Source organism: Mauremys mutica, chromosome 4 (genome assembly GCF_020497125.1).
Source record: "Mauremys mutica isolate MM-2020 ecotype Southern chromosome 4, ASM2049712v1, whole genome shotgun sequence".
Classification (NCBI taxonomy): Eukaryota; Metazoa; Chordata; order Testudines; family Geoemydidae; genus Mauremys; species Mauremys mutica.
In genome coordinates, this window is record NC_059075.1 from 133,726,055 (window position 1) to 133,746,282 (window position 20,228).

Here is a 20,228-nt window from a genome sequence, read left to right on the forward strand (position 1 = left end):
ACATGAAAACATATTGTTAACTTCAGTTTAGAAGTTTCTTGCCAGCAGTCATTTTACATTGTATACACCGAAAAATCCCAAAGCACTTTATAATCTGTGCTCCTGTATTTTCATAACACCTTTCAGCCGAATGCACTGACTTAAGATACATACCATGAATTGCAAGCTGCTCAGCAAAAAGATCATATCCATTTATGCATTTGTACAGCATCTAACAATGTGTCTTTGGAGCCTTTGGATTCTACAGTAATATTATACTATACAGGGATTACTTCACGAGTTACTGAAATGCAGCTCTCTCTGGGGTACAATGTTGCAGCTATTTATCAGCACACAGCAACACTACAGAACTGTTTAAGACAGGAAGTAAACAGTTAATTGAAGCTGCAAGCGAAAATTAAGGTAGGCAGAAGGCAATTAGACTGAGAATTTGGCAAGGGCATTCGTGTTGAATATCCCTGTTTTTGAAAAAATTGCCATGGGATCAAAAATGATCAAATTGGTCACATTTTTTTAAATATTTGTTACACAGCATGCATAATTTACATTAACTGCATCAAAAGCTTCAATTCCAGAATGTTGAAGTAACATGCTACTTAGCAGTTCAAGAAAAACTGATACCGCAACTCAAGCAGCTATCCAATGAACTGAAATGGTTATATTATTCCAGTATATTGGAAAACTAATTTCGCTACATACCCAGCCTAGCACCTGTGACTGGTGACCTACAAATCTGAGAGAGAAAGAACAGAAGTCATTGTGCATTTAGATCTGTATTTAGGGCATAAACATAAAACTCTGCAACGGAGTAAAAATTCCTCCACATACAGTAGCTGATATTTAACCTGCAACATTGCTATGCTAGTATAGTGATAGGATTCAAATAATAAACTGTGTTTGCTTATTCCCATGTACAAACCCTGCTGTAAGATCATGTATTGGCATTACTTGAGAAATGTGCTTCTCAGATCAAAACCCCAGGAGACCTTTACTAAAAAAAAGTGAGACTTCCGTGCGTTTGAGAGAAGGCTGCAGCCATTCCTTTCAGCATGATTTTCCACCTGTGCTCTGCAGCCTCCAATAATCTCAAATTGGTTTCTGAGTAAAAAAGTCAAGATGTTGGTTTTGACCTATAAAATTCTTCATGGTTTAAATCAGTTGCACTGTAGTCTCTCTCCTCACACTCTGACAGCTGAGATCAGCCAGGGAACTTGAACTGGCCTGGAGCTGTAAGTATGGAAGACTGTGCAGGAGAGGCCCCTCAAACCTGGAACTTGCACTTCCCTTTATTCAACAGAACACTATTTTGCAGTGTGCTCAGGAGGTCTGCAAACACATGTATTTATCCAGGCTTTTCCGAAAGCTGGAGTTAGGCTGGAAGCAGTTTTAGTGTTGTTGATCTAGACAGTTTATTATGGTTTGTGATTTTAGCAGGCATGCTATCTATATACAATGAATAAATATTTTCCGTGGCATCCATTTGCTAAAAACAGACACCCTTAGCTGAGAGGATGGATAATCTTTCAAGGTCTCCGGATGGAAAGCCTCATCATTGGAGGTGAGGGGAGATTTGAGTTAGAGAGTACGGTAAAAAATGTTGTGCTCTAAATCAGGGGAAATGAAAAAAGAGTAAACCTATGTTGCCTCTTATCAGACTCCAGCAATTCTCTCTAGATTACTTTATTAAGTCTATTTTAAGAGACCATCAAGGACATTCAAAGCTTGGTGTAGACAGGCTTGTTTAGAAACTAGTAGGAATCAGATAAAAAACATTGGCCACATTTACATAGAACAATAAAATATTTCAGCATTTTAAATGGCTAAAGAGAGGAACATTGGAATTAATCCTCAGAAATTAAAGCCCGCACAAAACAAATGACAGAGGCCAGAAAATGTGCAAAGAATATTTTAGTTTGCAAACAAAACAGACCCTGCCTGGTCCTGCAATTCAGAGGGCAAATTAAACATGAAAATATAAACACACACACACACAAAAAAAGAATTAAAAACTAAGAAGTAAAAGCTGCTGGGAAGTGACAAAGGAGATTTTCTTGTTCATCAAAAAAGGATGATGTTTACTAAGGCTAGGTCACCAAAGAGGTGGGACCAGACAAGAGAAGACTACAGAAAGGGGACGGGGGGGGAAGGATACATCAGGAAGGAACAACACACACTGGCCTTGGCACTTCATTATTAGAAAGTTTAGAAGAACTGCAGAAACAAAATATGGAATTCAGTCACAGACGTGACCTTAAAGCTGTCAGTCTCCCAGTGTCCAAAACAAAAAACCAAAAACACAAAAACCAAAAACAACTGTGGTGTACTGGTTTCTCACAATCAGATTTCAACTTGAATTGTAAGTATTTTAAGTGACCTACACACACAAAGCCGTAAGGGAGCTGTTACCCAGCAGATAAGTCATACCGGCTTGTCAGAACAAGTACCATGTTAAACTCACAAGTTACATGAGTTTACATAAGCACAAAAGTAACTATTCTGGCCCTCTCTCATTTTGCACTTTTTGGTGATATTTTTACAAAATGGTGGCTTTTTGCACCAAACACAAAATAAAAGTTTTGTATTTCAATGCAACTGTTTTTAATTTTTATCGAAACAAAAATCTCAATTTTCAAAATTAAAATTTTTAAAATAAATAAATTACTACCGTACAATTACATGATTTTTGCTAGCTGTGGCAAAACAAACTAAACCTAAAACCCTCAAAAACCCAAAGGTTATAGTCTTAGAGAGGAAGATTGGCCCAGTGGTTAGGGCACTAGCCCAGGACTTGGGAGACCGAGGTACAATTCCCTTCTCTTCCACAGACTTCCTGGTGACCTTGAGCAAGTCACAGTCCCTCTGTGCCTCAGTTTCCCATCTGGAAAATAGGAATAGCAGCACTTCCCTTCCTCACAAGGGTGTTGCAAGGATACACAAGTGAAAGACTGCAAAGCACTTTGAGATGTACTGACAAAAAGGCCTACCTAAGAAATAGGTATTGTTAATTCACTAAGGCTCTCATTCAGCTAGTTATGTATGCACATGACCAGTTAATGGGGCTCACATGCTTAAAATTACCACCGTGCTTGGTACCAGCTGTATTGGGACCTAAGAGAGCTGTGATCTATGGCTGAAAGGACACTACAGATGTGCAACAGTTTACTCTCAATGTTGATAGTAATGAACCATCAAAAAAGATGAGCCAATTCAACAGCATCTCTACAATTCCTGGGAGTGGAGAATTGAGAAAAGCAATTTGACTTTATAGTAGAACATTACGCTCCACTCCAATTATTTATATGAAAGAGGGGCAGGGCAGTGTTGTCCAGTGCCATCATTAGACATGAAGTATTAATTGATCAGCTAAATAATCCACACTCTGGGGAACACATGTATCCAAGGGGTTTCTGACTGATGAATCTCTGCTGGATTGTGCATTTCCTTTGTCTAACAAATCTAAAATAACATGCATGTTTTATTTACAGTTCTCTTCTCCTCCTTCATAAGAAACGCTCTTGTCGAAAGGGCTAAAACTAGAACACAAAGCAGCCACATCACTTTATAGAGCTGGTGCAGGGACTTAGCACGGACCACAGAACTGCATTAGAAATTCAGTATAGGAGCTGCTCATTTGATGCTCGACAACTGTAAATATGGTGGATTAAGAAATATCGGGAGCAGGGTCTGAAGCTAATTCTCAATGGCCTGGCCAGTTCCTTGCTACTGCATGTATGGTAGGGGCCACGTTTTTTTCATTGACAGATATAGCCCTAGAAAACCAACTAGTTCACGACTCAAATATTGCAGTGCAACACAAGAGTGTAAAAGTGTATTATGACAACACAAGAGTGTAAAAGCTGAAACTCTTTATGCTAAGGGACCGGATGAAGGAGTAAAAAGGTCACAATTCACACACTAATCAGGGAAACTCAGGGCACTGACTACTATAAATATCCGACCAACCCTCACTGTACCAAGAACATAGGTCCCTTAAATAATAAAGGCAGCTATTTAGGCAAAAATAATTCTGAGCAATGAACTGCCTCTGTGGGGTCAACCAGACAAGAGAATTGATTGTATGAGAAGCCAATTTTGCCAGGAACTTGTGCTCCTTAAACAAGGGGAAGATATGGTAGATCTCACTGTCAGGAAGTATTATTTACCCTTCATGTAATACACGACACAGGGGTCCACCTAATGAAATTAACAGGCAGAAGATTTAAAACAAACATAAGGGAGTACATCACACAACACAGTCAACCTGTGGAACTCATTGCTAGGGGATGTTCTGAAGGCTGCAAGTACAACTGGTTTCAAAAAAGAATTAGATAAGTTCATGGAGGATAGGTCCATCAATGCTATTAGCGAAGATGGTCAGGGACACAAGCCTATGCTCTGGGTGTCCTTAAGCCTCTGACCAGAAGCTGGGACTGGATGATGGGATGGATCACTCGCTAATTGCCCTGTTCTAGTCACTCCCTCTGAAGCATCTGGCATCAGCCACTGTTGGAAGAGAGGATACTGGTCTAGATGGACCATTGGTCCAACCCAGTATGGCCATTCTTATGTTAGCACTTGGGTTGCCCAATTCCACTCAGAACTGATGCCTCAAATGTTATGCATATAACGAACTACATTTATAGCACTTTAGCTGTTAAGTAATATTGACCCAGAAACCACTTAAAAATGACCCTGAGCTCAATACAAAATTCTAGCTGAGAGTGCACGTGTGGGCAATTTTCTGCCTGTCTAAGCAAGTCAATCAACTGTCCCACATCATGAACGAGTAGTCGCTGAGCCCCAAGATTGCAGTGGAAGCACTGTGTTTTATTTTAGGCATATGCTTTACAATGTGCAGCTTAGTCATTGTACAGGAACCCAGGCTGCCTCATATTGAGCCATATCAGCACAGCTGGATATTCTCTGCTCCTAGAACAGAGAGAGATCTGACAAAATCATCCCAAGCTACATCACTGCAGCTCATGTAACACTGGTGGAAGGGCTGAGTGCAAAGAGGAAGTTGGAGATGAAAATTCATGCTTCAATGTACCGGAAAGTACGATACCTATTATAGAAAGCCCAGGACTCAAATCCCTGGGCCAGTGCAGGCCTGCTCCCTACATTTCCTATGTTTTGCCTAGTCTCATTTTAAATGTTAGAAGCAACGGGGATTTTACCCATTTCTCTTGGAGACCATCCCATAAGATCTCGCTGTCGGGATTGTTATCCTGATAGTCCACCGAGGGTCTCATTTCTTAATTTCATCCCATTGCTCCTAGTTTAACACTCTACATAATTATCCCTGCTTATAAGCCCTTCAAATGCTTGTATATTAAATGTTTATAGGCTCATAGAACCAAGAGCTTAGAGATTAAGAGTATCTATTGCCAAAGGTCATCTATTCCATTTCCCTAGTCAATGCAGGAGTGGTTGGGTTCTCTACAGTATATTTTAGAGCGTTTACTCAAGCCCAGCAATGAGGCTTCCACCACTTCCTTTGGGAGGCTATTCCTCAGACTAATAGATCTCATAGTCCGGAAGCTTTTCCCCCATTAGTGCTCTGGCAGTTCAGTTAATTCTTGTGGTGAAGTTCCACTTAAAATTGGGATCTCTCTCAGTGTAAGCAAGTAGATCTACCAAATGGATAAGACAACAGAGGACAAACTGCGATATAGCCTGGGTGAGGAATGAGAAAATGGTTTCTGGATAGCTCTAGAAACACTAGATCCTGAAAGGAAGACGCAAGATTGGGACTCCAGAAACCCACATCCTACTTCCAACTATGCCATCAATTCACTGAGAGGCCTTGGGTAAGTCATAACCTCTGCATCTCAGCTTCCCTAAGTCTACAGAACTGAGATGATGATGCTCAAGAACCTTTGTAATTACTTTGGTGTCTATGAACTCAATCCAAAAATCAATCCTATATAGAACAGAATCCCATCCAGAAAGCAGTTATTCCCAGAACAATTACATTACTATGTTTTCTGAACCATACATTAACTAGTTGCCTTTGTTTGTTCAGGATTTCAGCAGGGCATTCATCCTGGGAAGAAGGGAAAGGAATAGTTTTCACCCAACTGCTCATTACATGCTACAAGTCTTCCAAGCAGTTCTATGAGTATTGAAACAGCTCAAGGGAGTGGAAAGCTTTGCATCACTGCAACATTACCAAGAAAGCTGGGTATCCTTAAACCAACAGATCTTTTCAAATTCTGAGACTTATCCCAAGATTTTAAAGGGAGAAAAGAAGGCTGAGAGATGAAGCTCACTAATGAGGCAGAAAACAGGCACAGACGCAAGAGATTATTTGTAGTTGGTTTAAGGCAAGGAGGCCACTGTCTAAAACCCCAGGATTTTCTTATAAAAATAGTATCTGCCTTGGAAGGACGGGGCCTGGGCATGGCCAGACCTCCAGGTTGTGGGCCCTGGCACTATTTGCTTTATTAGAACTCTAGAGATGGAATTGTGCTTACAAGGTCGTCCGGTCAAAAAAAAGACAGCTGATTCAAATGCTTTAAGACTGCTAATTGGTCAGAATCACCAATCCACTCTAGTCACTACAGTTCATGCTCACGTGCTCCGACAAAGGAAACTGTTATAAGCACCTTGCTGCAAAGTCTGCTAAAGAAAGGGCATTTTCTGTCTAACTGATGAGGCCATTTCTTTGACAAATGAAACATCCCAGTCACTTACAGGGTAGGATCCACACCCATCAACATGGTTATCACCAGCTTCAGTAATGTGACAGTAACCACCGTGCTTTTCTTCTATACATCTCAAAGCATGCTACAAAAGAGAACCATCCTTCCCCCATTTGACAGAGGGGGAAAATAAATCAAAGGAGGAAAGTGATATTTGCTCAAGCTCACACAAGGTCCATAGCAGCGCTAGGAACAGAACCTAGGTCTTACTGATTCCTAATCCTGTGTCCAATTCACTGGACCGCACTGCCTACCCAAAAAGGCTTGGCAGTTCCTGTTTACACAGAAACATCTTGGTAATCAGCAGTAACTGTTACATTTACACGAAGTCGAACATCATTAAACAAGCAGCTCTATATCCAGTGTGCTGCCAAATTCTGGTTTGCACAGTTACTTTTTCTCTACCTAAATACACTCTACAGTTTGAATTGGATATTCTTTACTTTATCCTAAGCTGTTGTGTACTATCCCAGGGTGCTGTTAAACACTAGATATATGTTTCAATCCAGGCGGCTGTATTTCCAAGGTGGATGAACTGATTTCTGTCCAGTTTATAAAGTGTCTTAAGTCTCTTTTGGATAAAAGGCACTACATAAACATAAAACTATTAAATATCATTTGGCAATGTTTGCCTGCATGCAACCGGGGGGGCGGCTCTTCCAAGCATATGAACTCAGACAGATGCAGAGTGAGATCTGAAACTGTTCTACAGCCGAGAGAGGAGGAAGGGAGAACAGATGCACCAGCTAATGTGCTCCTGAAGCTGGGCTGGCAGCATCTCTCTGCCTGGCACCAAACGGCCCCCTCCCCTTCCAAAGCATGAACATAAGTTTATTCTCTCATATAAAATTCATAGTGTGCTGTGACTGCTGTGTGCTCATCTCACGGCTGCTAAATATTCATGAACCAATTACGAAAAACAAATTTATCACTTTAGCCCTCAGCCAAGTTTTGAAGGATTCAAATATTTATGCTAACGAGAGGCTCTACCTCATGCAGTTCCTCTCTCACCCAATTTCATTCCCATTCACATGAGGGATCAAGCCGGATTCGCTCCTCACCCCCCAAAAATGCTGCATTGCTGTTTGCTTTGATGATGCCTACGTCTGGCTTGTAAGGAGTTTATATCAGATGACGACAGCAGAGGGGGAGAGCGTGTGTTCATGTTCACATGAAACGGCTAGTGAGTCAGGAGACAGAAAGGAAACAGACACTAAACAGATTCTTTTGCAGCCCTGAGCACAAAGTAATATTGTCCTATTATTTGAACCAGGGTTACAGAGTGGAGGAGCTGCTCTCTACTGCAAGTCAGCAACAGGAGAGATCTTTGCCAAGGGAATCACTGCTTCCCCATCCCACTTGCTGAGACAGGCACCACCTTCCCCTTCCAAACAAAGGGGATTCAGCTATCTGGGGCAGGAGCTCACAGACAGTGATGAGCCTGTGAAGGGATCAGACCTTTCAAGGCAAAATTCACCTTCTTTCTTCCCCATCTATGGACTTATTTGGCACCATCACAGATAGCCCCAAAGCAACATGGGCTTAGCTCCCCCCGCCCCAGCTTTGGTGTCCCATCTGCCTCATGAGTTCACGAAGGTCACTCCTGAAACACTTGACTCCACGAGGAGGCATGCCCACTTTTAGTAAAGCCACTGGGTGAGATGGATTTTAATGTTTGTACTGCATAGAGCAACACAGACCAGGACACTCTTCCCCTGTAGCTATCTGCATAAATATTAACATTAATGAAGTAACATGTGTAAATCTGCCATGCGCCAATGGGAGATTATCCCACTGCCAATACTCTCACTGCAAACAATCAAAAGCAGAAGAGATCCAGGCTCAGTGCGGTTTTACATTAACCAGACACCATTCAGAGGCTCTAAGTCACATCCTAATTCAGAAGCAGCTGCATTAATCCATCCAGGGGATGAGTCAACCTTTGAGAGAAAACTGAAGAGTTCTTTAGCCTCATCACTACAGTTCTAACTGCCATCAGACCAGTCCCTCTCCTGCCCATTTAAGTTGTCACAATACAAAAGTTCCCACGGTTTTTTCCTTCTCTTGCGGGTGTGAATTTTGGAGCTGGTGAAAAGGGAGGGGTTAGACATTTCTTACCTGCAGGGAAGATAGAATACAAAACATTTTAAAATTGCAAATGAGCATAGGCCTTAACCCAAGCATAATGTGGGGCATACAATGAGCACATTTCACTGCGCAGCTGCCCCTATAACACGCTGTACTGACTGGTGCCTCTCCTGAGCAGAAACTCAGCAGATCCAGCATCAGTGGCCTGACCCCCACCCCCTGATGAAGTAATTGCCAGTATTTAGCTCTTCTGTAGTCCTTTTCCTCAGTAGATCTCAAAGCATCTTCCAAAGGAGGTCAGCATCATCATCTCCATTTTACAGATTGGAAAAAACACACACAGCAAAGTGACTGGGCCAAAGTCAGCAGTAGAGCCAGGAACAGAGTCCAGGTCTCTGGCACCTTCGTTCAGTGGTCTAGCCACTAAGTCACATTGCCGTATTACAAATGATGATTCTGAGGCAGGCATGATGTCCCACGAATCCAGAGATTAATAAGGTTTATTAAGCCAACTACTCAACCCCCTTCCAATGCATAATATGAGCACTGCATGCTTTCAAACACCTGAAAATGCCCTGCACAGCCATGTCTCTGAACAAGGTCATGGGGAAACAACCCAGATCATGATAAAGGGAAGCACTGATGTCTCATGAGGGTTAAAAGGAAAATCAAAAAAGAGACAAGACAAGGCTTAAATCCTACAGATGATCAGGGGACAACAGCTGTGGAGAAAAGATAGCATAATGGGCCTCTGAACTTCACTGGGCCCTCTAGATGCAGGGCAATACAAGAGATCAAAATAGCTTTTTCTCAGGATCCAACCCCTCCACCCCAACATATCTCTTAAAAAAGATTCAAACACTAAGGTTTTGAAAACAAAGTTTTAAGTTAGAGTGGTTTGATTTTAAATTAAGGGTAGGAATCCTTTACATTCACTCCCCCTAGCCTCCTCTCCCCAATCCTCTTCTTAGTCGGAACCATTACCAGCATGTGTCTGTATGACACACTGGACTTAGGTTAAAGAGTCTCTGTTCCATCCAGTGTTAACATGGCAACTGGTCCTGCAATCTATCTGCAAGCAAGCAGAGAGATTGATTTTCAAGCTTGCCCACCTAACTATACAAAGCAGGGAAGCTCTAACAGTGATTACACTCTTGCTACAGATCCAACCACTGTAGCAATGTAAACCCAAAGAAGGCAGAGAGCTGGGCTTTCCCTTATGTAGTTTAGGACTCCTCTGGAAATAGCCATCCGGGGCAGGGAGGAGGAATTTCAAATGAAATGTGACAGCAGCACAGCAAAATAAATAACTGAGTCTCAACAGATCAACCTTCTCCTTAAGAATCAATCCCTTATAGCTTTGGTATTACTGACACAGGTAATCAATAACTGCACAGACACTGTAAGCAAGACAGCTGTGGAAGAACACTCAGTGGGTGTGAATGTCTCCTGGAAGCAAGATGGGGAGTGTGCTTCAACAAAAGGAGGAGGCCCACAGACACTTGCCCAGTTACCTTGGAGGATTTTTGTTTAGCAGTATTTTCTGAGTACACCCCTTCTCCCTGGGGTAAGTTTCACCCATCCATTAGCCATGTAACTGATAAAAGGTAACACTTAATTTGGACTGTGCAGAGGTTGAGCCCCAATCAACACACACACACAGTCTGAGCAAGGGGTACGGTCACTGACATTTTCACTGGAACACCATGAACATGTCCCACTGGGTATAGGATTCCCTTTCACCAGCCGTTTACAGGCCTGGCATGCCTGCAGCCTTCATGAATCTGATTCTCTCCCAGGGAGGGTTTCCCTTTCAGTACACAATGAGTGGCTGATCTGGGCTCATCTTTGACATAGCTCTGTTGCTCTACCAGTATGGAATCATCTCCAAAGAATGTTTCAGTAATGCTGCAGTGCTCAATTTCAGAGAGACACAATCCCAGTTGAATGGTTCATTAAGGCCAACTTCCTACACATGAAATAAGGGCCCCTCCCTTTTGCACTCCACTAAAGTGACTTCCAACTCACCTCTGAACTAACCACTTCAAGACATAAGCTAGATCTAATAAACGTGCAAAAGCCTCCCTGCCCCCCCATCCCATAAACCCAGCACACCCTCCTCACCCACTTCTCTTTCTGCACACGCCGCAGGCAAAGGGAACCCACCCTCCTTCCTTTTAGGCTGGGATACTCCAGAGGAAAGGACCAGTGAAGGGGACACTAACACAACAACTCTTCTTTTGCAAACACAAAATCTGTTCCAAAACACACTGATGGACACGCCCAGAGAAGCAAAGCCCAGGATATGAACATTTCCAAATGTTTAAGAAGAACGCCTGCTCTGATTACGCCTATCTCCCGGCATTTAACCACTGAGAGGCTTGTTGTAATTAAGCAGGCAAATAATGAAAGAAACTGGGGTAAACACAAAAGAAAGTGAACAATACTTCAAGCCCCACAACTTACTCTCTCCCCGCAACAGACTGAGTACGATGCAACTCATACAGCACACAAGCTCATTCCCGGCATTAAGGCGTTAGTAAGCCACAGTCAGTCTTACCTCATCCCACTCCGAAGCAAAAGACGGAGATTTCTCCAGCCTTTTCTTCCCAGTGCTGCAGTTTGAGAGCGATTCGCTCCGGCTCCCCATGGCATCGTCCTCAGTTGGTGAGCAGGTCAGGAGGTCGGAGTCTGATTTGGATAAGCTACGGCTGAGTTTGAGCTCTGCTTTGGGCTTGCCTCCCAGGTGGGCTCGGCCCCCAGCACCGCCTCTGTCTCCCTCTTCCTCTGCACCACCAGGGTGCTGAAGTGCTTGGGGAGTCACTGCAGTTTCAGGTTCTGCCTGTTGGACGTTTTTGGGCTGGACCGTTGCGTAGATCACTTTCTGGTTTTGCTCAGGAGAACTGGTCCGTACTGACCCAGAGAGAGGTAAATCAGCATCTTCCAACTGCATAGCAGGTGACTGGCCTGTGCCCTCTGTGCCTCCTTTGGCCACAGAAATGAGCCTGAAAGGGTCCTCGTTTATCTCACACACCGGGGAAGAGCCATGGAGCAACCCTGAAAACTGCTCCGGGACCTGGATGTCCTGGCTGTCTGCAGAATCTTGGCTCCGGCTACCACTGCTCCTCCTGTGGTCTTCAGGGGGATGGAGACAGAAATAAAGAGATTAAAAAACACGGAAGGAGAAGCAAAACTCCACCTCCCCTGGCGAGAGACGGAGCGACAGAGAACAGTTCAGTATTGTTTGAGTGCTCAACTTGTACCCAAAGTCACGGCATTTATGAAATTCCAAATACTGCCCTGATTTATGCAATCTGGCAACTCTCCTTGTTGTTTTATTCCCGTTAACACTAACAATCAGGCCTTACTATATAAGGCCAGCAGAAGTGCTAACCCTATCCTGCACAGAGAGAGAAAGAGAGAGAGAGACAGACACACTCCTGGAACATTTGATACAGTTCCATAAAGGCCAAAGTGTTATTTAGAGCAGCACCTCCCTATTCTTGGCTCAGAATGCAGGGTGGGAAAACTGCTGGGCTGCAATTAACCTGCAAAGTTCCAAAATCCCTTCCCAAAAAAGAGCTGATTTCTTCTTTGGTGGCTTCAGGGCTCAACTTCTCCTTACTCAAGGGAGCAAGGGGAGAGGGCTTAAACTGGTAACATCTCACTCCACCAGAAAGTCTCTCCTGTTAACTAACCACTAAACACAAGATGGTCTGATCTATTAATGCAGCAAGCTGCTTGCAGTACTGACTGTCCCAGAAATCTGACACTATTCCTCTGCTACTAACATACTAACATCCTTAATATCAAATACCAGTGCCCTGGATAAATCATGAATAATTGACTGAACCCAACTGCCAACTGGCACATCGAAGCAGAGCGGCACTCACCTTATTCATATAGCACACGTGTATTCTAATTGTACAGGATTTTAAAATGCCTGGAGGGAACTGCCACTTTCTCATCAACTGTCAGGGATTATACTCCTGTCAATGACTGCTGGTACAAACACATTGTAACCACTTGAATTTAGTGCTGGAGAAATGTGCTGCCCTGAAGACCGAAGTCTTCAACCCAGCAGATAATTACAGCTGGAGCAGCACCAGTGCAAAATGCCTTGATAATGTGACTTGTCCAACTCTGAAGTGCAGGGAGAATGTCCAGAGGGGACAGGGAAGGTCCATTTCCAAGGCCCATCCAGTCCTTGTCCACTTGTTTGAGACAGCCAGCTCTCCGAGATCACAGCAAGGAGGACCACTCTCAATCAATGGGGTCAAATGTGCTAGTGAATTTTGTGACTAAAAGCCAGTCAACTATGGATTGGAGTGAAATAGGCTCCTTTCACACAGGCTTCCTTTTTAGCAATAGGGTTGATTTACTCATTTTCAAACACTAGTTCTTGGATTGTATAAATGCAACATGTCCTTTTCCTGGAAACTAAAAGCAGGCATGGGATTAGCAGTTTACCTGTGGAAGCTACTTTAGACATTGGAGCACAAGTAACATGAGTTTGATTAGAGAGAAGGTGGGTGATGTAATATCTTTTATTGGTTGAACTTCTGTTGGTGGAAGGGACACGTTTTTGAGTTTCCCAGAGCTTTTTTTCAGGTCTGGAGAAAGTAACCAGACTGTCTCCGCTAAGTACAAGCATAAGGGATCTGTCCCGCCTTGTATTTAGCTCAGACACTCAGATTACTTTCTCTAGACCTGAAGAAGATCTCTGTGATGCTCAAAAGCTTGTCCCTTCCACCAACAGAAGATGGTCCAATAGAAAGTATTACCTTACTTACCCTGAGTCTCTAACATCCCGGGACCAACATGGCCACAGCAATGCTGCAAACGTGAGTTTGATTAGTTTTATTTAGTCCCTTATACATTTTTTTGTTTCACAGAAATACAAGAGACAACTTATAGAACTGGCAGCTTCTGCCTGGGAACAGAACAGCAGCACAAGTCAGAATTGAGGTTGGCCAGTAGGGCAGCTCACTGAGGGAGCTCACAGTTCTTCTTGCCTATGTCAAATCCCTCTTATGACCATTTCAGGTACGGCACCCCAAAAACAGAAAATGAAGTAGGTTAAAAATTCTAAGGAAGTGAGGTAACTGGAAATTACCATCGATGTATGTAAATGCAACGTAAAGTTCGCAAATGAAATTGCTAATAGGGGAAGATGAAACATCTATCCAGTTCTCTCTCTAAGGTCCTGCCTACACTATATCTTACTCTGCTAGGGCTGTCCCAACACTTAACCATGCTAGAGTACTGCAGGACCAGACCGTGTGTTCAATATATTCCTGAGCCACGTGACAACCTAGCAAGGATACACGGCTGTAACATAAACCAGGAATACATTAAGACAATTCCATCCATACACACAGCAAGGTCAAACCCTGTTTTAATCATGGCAAATCATTTACTCTATGGTAACTAGTTCCACCACAGAGGAAATTACTGCATAGACTGGACAGTGAGTCTTGATGGCCTTAGCAGCCTCTTTTTTCTCATTCCTTTTCTATTTCTAACTGCTCATTTTGTCAACACCCCAGTTTAACATTTAATGGCATTTCTGTCCGAAGGCAGAAAGGCGGCTGGCAATAGTTGTGCCGCGTGCTAGAACACTTGGGCCCACACAGAACAGACTGGCCAAGCTCCACTCACAAAGACTAACAAAGGGGGCTCTGTTAGAAGGGAAAACACAGCCACGCATTCAGCCTCTCAAAATGAAGCACCAACCCCAAGACCAGGACAGAAATACCCCAGGGAGGAAGAAGGCAAAGTGGGGTAGTGACACTTGCAGAGAAGAGCAGATAAGCAGAGATGAAAGTCTGGAGGGAGAAAACATTTCAGGGCATTTAACACAAACCTGTACTAAAAATCTCACAGATAAGCACAGAAGCAGGGTTGCTGTTGGGGCTAAATGCACAACAAGCACAAGGTCCTTACCTGTCGAGGTCTCCATCATGCATGCTTCGGGGTTTGGATGTTGCTCGGAATGGCTAGAAGAGAGGTCGGAAGAACCTTGGCGATTCAATGGCCATTGACCATCTTGGGAAGACGTGCCTTTGCGGGGTTTGGCCTGCAAATACACCGTAGATTATTCCAGTCTTACAGCCAGTATGGTCATCTTCACCACAATGGTAAAAACACGCCAACCATTGCTCTCTACCATAGGTAGAAAAGCAGTTCATCTGGGGGAACTAATTAGAACACAGGGAGATTTTCAGAGGCACAGAGGACAATGTGGTGGGAACTGGGTGCCTAACTCATCTTTGCCTTTGAAAATATCCCCTGTAGTTTATACTTAAGGTTTAATTCTGAAAATAACCTAGTAACATGCATTTCGTCCATAGAGACGTTCAGTTATAACTGCAAGAAGCTGGGACTGGATGACAGGGAATGGATAACTCAACACTGCCCTCTTCTGTTCATTCCCTTTGAAGCATCTGGCACTGGCCAGCATCAGAAGACAGAATACGGCGCCAGAATGGTCATTCTTATGTTCTTAACTCATTTAGTAACTATTATAAATACACACATACAAAGACACCTGCACTTGCCCTTGTAGTCAATCTTCATTGAAGGTTTCACACAAAGGGAATCGACTATAACCCCTAACGGAGCATGTAAGCCCCTTTGAGCAGAGGCCACCTCGTTTGTACAGTGCCATGTACATTAAAACCATTTAAATCAACATACAGACATGGTGCAGATGAAGTTACTCAATTCTGGTATAGAACTGAACAGCTGAATTTAAGTAAGCTCTCTGGCCAGCAGTCAGGTATCTTCAAACATGAAATACTCAACGAGCCAAACTTTCCTTGTTAAACTGTTCTAAAAATATACCGCTGTTGCCTTCCCCACACAAAACAAGTCTAAGTCTCCCTGGATGAAAAGCATCAAGCTCTCTCCGCTCTTTTTGCCCCTGCTTCCTGATACAAAGATTAACGGCGGCGTTTATAGGGTGGATCTTCCCTTCCCTACCCCTGCCCAGCAAGGACCCACTATAATGCATCATGCCACAAAATCACTTACAAAAGTTGCATGCAAGTCTGTATCTTCTGTGGCACAGAAGAGACCAGAGCAGCTGGGTGAGATGGGACAGATAGCCTCACAGAGCACAACCAGTGGCTCTAGCTGAAGATTATTTTTGCAATAAACTGGAAGCAGAAAAGCTCACTTGTACAAACTTTAAATGTGAGTATTTGTGCCTAGAACAGGAAAAGCTTGCCACATGCACATGTTTACATCTAGTAACTCAGGAATCATGCTGGACAGAATTAATATCACATCACCCTGAGAGAATGCAGCCCTACTTTGTGAGCTTGTTTGCATTTTATTTCCGCACTCCCTCCTCAAAAAAATACTTCAGTTCAGGAAATTACTTTTCCACCTTAAAGAAGGTGCAGTTAAGGAATGTTTTGGTTACTAGGAGATAGCAGTGCTGTTTTGCTCTGAGGCTTTTGAACCATCTTGAGCAGTACAAATGCAGACTCATGTCACTCCCCCAAGAGTGAAATACACAGTTTGTGGTTTGCCACCTCCCAGGAAAGACAGAATTGTGATGTCAAAGAAGAAAATGTTGCTTCTCTTGTAACATCAGAAAAGAACCAAGTCACTCCTACCTGAAGCTGGTTACTGCTGACAGCACCTGAAGATGGCGATTCCCCTAAGGGGGAAAAAAAAAACAAAAAAACATCAAAACCTGGGCATGTTTTTCCCCCACCAATCCTCTATAACATATCTGACAAGATGCACTGGGTTTTACCAAGCCCCTTTGACCAATCCACAAGGAGAACCATGCCAGTGGACTTGACTTAATTCTCATCACATGGCTTAACTTTCTACACATTTTAGACCTTGTCAAAATTCCTCTCCATATGAGATGGGAAGCTGGGAACCAAACCAGATCTGAAACTCTGCCCAAAGCATCAGGTGAACCTTGACAGTGCTAGAGAGCTTTAATCCACTCACAAACGGAGAGCAGGGCCCAGGGGCTAAGAACACATGTGCAGTCATGACTGGACACAAGATGGAAAGCAGCAGTGCAAAAAGGGAGGCAGCAGTTATAAATGAAGCAAAGTACCATTAAAAACAGCCCTTTGTGCCTAAAAACAAACAAAACAAGAGCTGTAAAGCAGCTGGAGTTAAATGATGCAGTGAGTAACTGACCCCTGTGCCATTTGGGCCCTGCAAGAGCACCGCTGTTCCCGCAGAATGAGGAGAGCTGGCTAGGCAGAGAAAAACTGCAACACCTGTAGCCTTGCCATACTGCAAGCTCACACATTATCTCACTGCTTTAGAAACTGATCCATTAACTTTCAAGGTAAGAACTGTGAACAAAAAGCACCATTTAAAAAGGAGAAGTGACAGTAATATTGATACTGGAAAGATAGTGACTGCTCTGCTAACACTCCTCCGCACCCAACACCACCTGCTGCGAGAGGCAACAGGAGCAGAGCTGATCAAGTCCTCACCTTTCTCCCTTCCACCCCAAGCTTACTGCTGCTTCTTGCATTCAGATTCTTTTATACAGTACCGAGAAATGCACTGGTAGACCCCTTTTCCTCTAACAGCAGCCCCTACCCACCACTTGAGCTCAGCCACCTCTTGGTGCTAGATCTAAACAAACTATTCCAATCGAAAATGAAAGGAACCAATACAGACTCTCAGAACCAAAAACTTAGATTCTTGGATTGGTCTCCTCCTAATGGAGAAGGGGGGTTCTTTAGAACCACAATGAGACATCCCCAAAGCTCCATCCTGGATTCAGGGCTCCTATCCTTCTGGCTGAAGACTAGATAGGAATCAGGATTCCTCTTTGGCTCCTTATTCAGCTAAATGGCTGACAAGGGGCTTCCATCAACTCCTCCCTCTTAAGGGATTGGTCCCACAGACTCTGCAATACTCATGCGCCAGGCTGATGGGGGAGAACCCTGGATCAAGATTGGAACTTAAGTCTCCATGCATTTGTGCAAGGAATTCTATTTAATGTACCACAGTGTAAGCAGTACATTATATTGTGCATATGTAATTACACCCACCCTCATATCCAATGCTTATTTATGCACGAGCATATTTAGCAAAAAGACAAGAGCAAGTCATTGACAGCTTACAGAAAAGACAAGTCCAGCAGCACCTGAACTACATGAATCAAACCTTTCAAGCCAAGCATTAGAAGACATGAGCTACCTTTTCAACCATCATCACCCAAGGACTTCTCCCATTTGGGACTGTGAAGCATCAACCTGAAAACCACTGCAGTTTTGCATCAGACAACAAATAGCTCTGGCTAAGGTTGGTAGGAAAAATCAATGACTTCCTCTTTGCTACTATGTGTGTATTATTACGGGTAGTATTCAAGAAGTGGAAATTAGCATCTGTGAATAGACTAGTAGGAGTGTGATTTTGGAGGGCAAGCAAGCAACAGTCATAACACTACGTCATATTTAACTGTTCGTTCAGTCTCAGGATGAAACATTTGCTGCTTTAGACTGGAAATCACAACTAAATCTCCAGATCTCTTGCTCCTTTCTGTTGTACACACTGAGCAGATCTTTCACCTAAAAAGCTTTCCTTGAAAGAAAACCAAATGCAACAATACCCGCCTACAAAATACAGGGTGGTGTACAGAGCTCCGGGTTCCCAAATCCCACAAACCACCAAATGAAGGTCCCTCTGGGGGAAAGAGCGCCAAGCGCAGTATTTAACCTGATGGCATGACCGGATTTTAAACTGGCGCCTAACAGCGGCTTACTTTGTCTGTGTTTATTTTCTTCTTTTGTTAATTTACTTTTCTAATTGGCTCTGACAGCCAGTGGTGCATTTGTTGATTTTGGATTGTGATACCAGGGCCAGATCCTCAGTTAACATGAATTGGCACCATTGTATTGACACAGATTTAAACCTGCTGAGGATCTGGCCCATTAGTATTTACACACTTGTATTTGTTTGACTCTCTTGACCAGGATTTTTCCCTAGTGGTAATGGATTGGTTATTCTTCCATTTTGATCTTTTTTGTTCCTGTTTTGCTTGCTTTATGTGCGAGATTCTGGTGTTTTAATTTTTAAAGTTCAATGGGTCAAATCCCTAGGATCTCATATTTGCCTGAAGGGCAAAAAAACTTCTCTTACTTAATGTAGATATTGAGGCAGAAATATTTTAATCCTCTCCCCTGAGAATGGAAGCAGATTACCACAGGAACATAACTGCAGCACAGAATCCAGCCATCCGAACCAGAGAAATAGTTAGGATCAAATTTCTCCCCCTCCGGCCCCCTACATGCTGGTCACATCTGCCAACCCAGGCAGTCTGGGCATTGCTGTCTTTCTGTATCATCTCTTACCTTTTGTTTTTCTATCCACTGCAAGCGGCTTTTTAGTTTCTGCGGTAAGCAACAGCTCATAAGGATGCTCCTCCTCTTCCTCGGCTGCACTTCCCCTGCTCTTCCTCCGCACCACAGAGGCCTAATGAAACACAGCATGTTGTAGTTGTCTGTCGAAGTCAGTGTCATTTACCCCTCTGGTATGCACGGAGCCCTCCTATATGCCATTGTTCTGACCATGGAATGTGCTGCAGAATCCACCCCTCTGCCAGAGAACTAATTCAGAAGCTGAGACTGTTTTTTAAAAATGCACACACCTCCCTCCACACTACTTTCTAGCTCTTAGTTAGAAAAAAGCCTTCCAGACTGCCCAAGTCACTCATGTAGTGACGACTTGCTCAGTCTGCAGGCAGCCTGAAAAAATAGATGAGAAGTCCATCACTATCCATTTTAAAGGGATGCTGACTCAGACTTCATGTTGCAAACTCCATTAACAACTTTATTAATTATTTCACTATTGATTGAATACTTCATCAGTTAGCAAGCATAGTAATCTCACAAACCTGAAATACCTCCTTCTCACACTTTCCTGGGTGCCAAAAGTCACAATTAGCATTTTCAATATCAAGTTCCATAGCATGCTTCAAACTGAAAAGATGGGGAGCAATATAAATTTAACATCAAAGTAACAAAGGGTACTGAAGTATCAGAGGGGTAGCCGTGTTAGTCTGAATCTGTAAAAAGCGACAAAGAGTCCTGTGGCACCTTATAGACTAACAGACGTATTGGAGCATAAGCTTTCGTGGGTAAATACGCACTTCGTCAAACGCATGCCAAATGCAAACGAAAGGGTACTGACGTGATTTTATTACTTATTTCCATATTCAAGAGATACCTCTTTTTGTAATTAAATGCCATCTGGAACAGCTGTAGAATCCCCAGCCAACTGCACTGGAGGCCTTTAGGAAGCCTGCCAGTGGTGGTCTTTGAACACACCCAACCTCCCAGTCAGTCAAGTTACCTTCCTTGATCCATTGCATCTCTAATGCTAATGTATTAGAGACTAAGGCAGTGGTTCTCAACCTGCGGCCCAACCAACACACAAGCTGCC

The 20,228-nt window shown here is 43.3% G+C and overlaps 1 protein-coding gene across 6 annotated transcripts in view; it reads right to left on the reverse strand.

The window, feature by feature from the left end:
- ANKS1A (ankyrin repeat and sterile alpha motif domain containing 1A) overlaps positions 1-20,228 on the reverse strand; it is a 164,345-nt gene that overhangs the window by 68,491 nt on the left and 75,626 nt on the right. For all 6 annotated transcript variants that reach the window (XM_045016188.1, XM_045016185.1, XM_045016187.1 and 3 more), the window contains 4 exons: positions 19,139-19,259; positions 16,418-16,461; positions 14,739-14,871; positions 11,353-11,927 (listed from right to left, as the gene is read on the reverse strand). In XM_045016188.1, the coding sequence (XP_044872123.1) occupies positions 11,353-11,927; positions 14,739-14,871; positions 16,418-16,461; positions 19,139-19,259 (873 nt within the window). The remainder of the gene's footprint in view (positions 1-11,352; positions 11,928-14,738; positions 14,872-16,417; positions 16,462-19,138; positions 19,260-20,228) is intronic.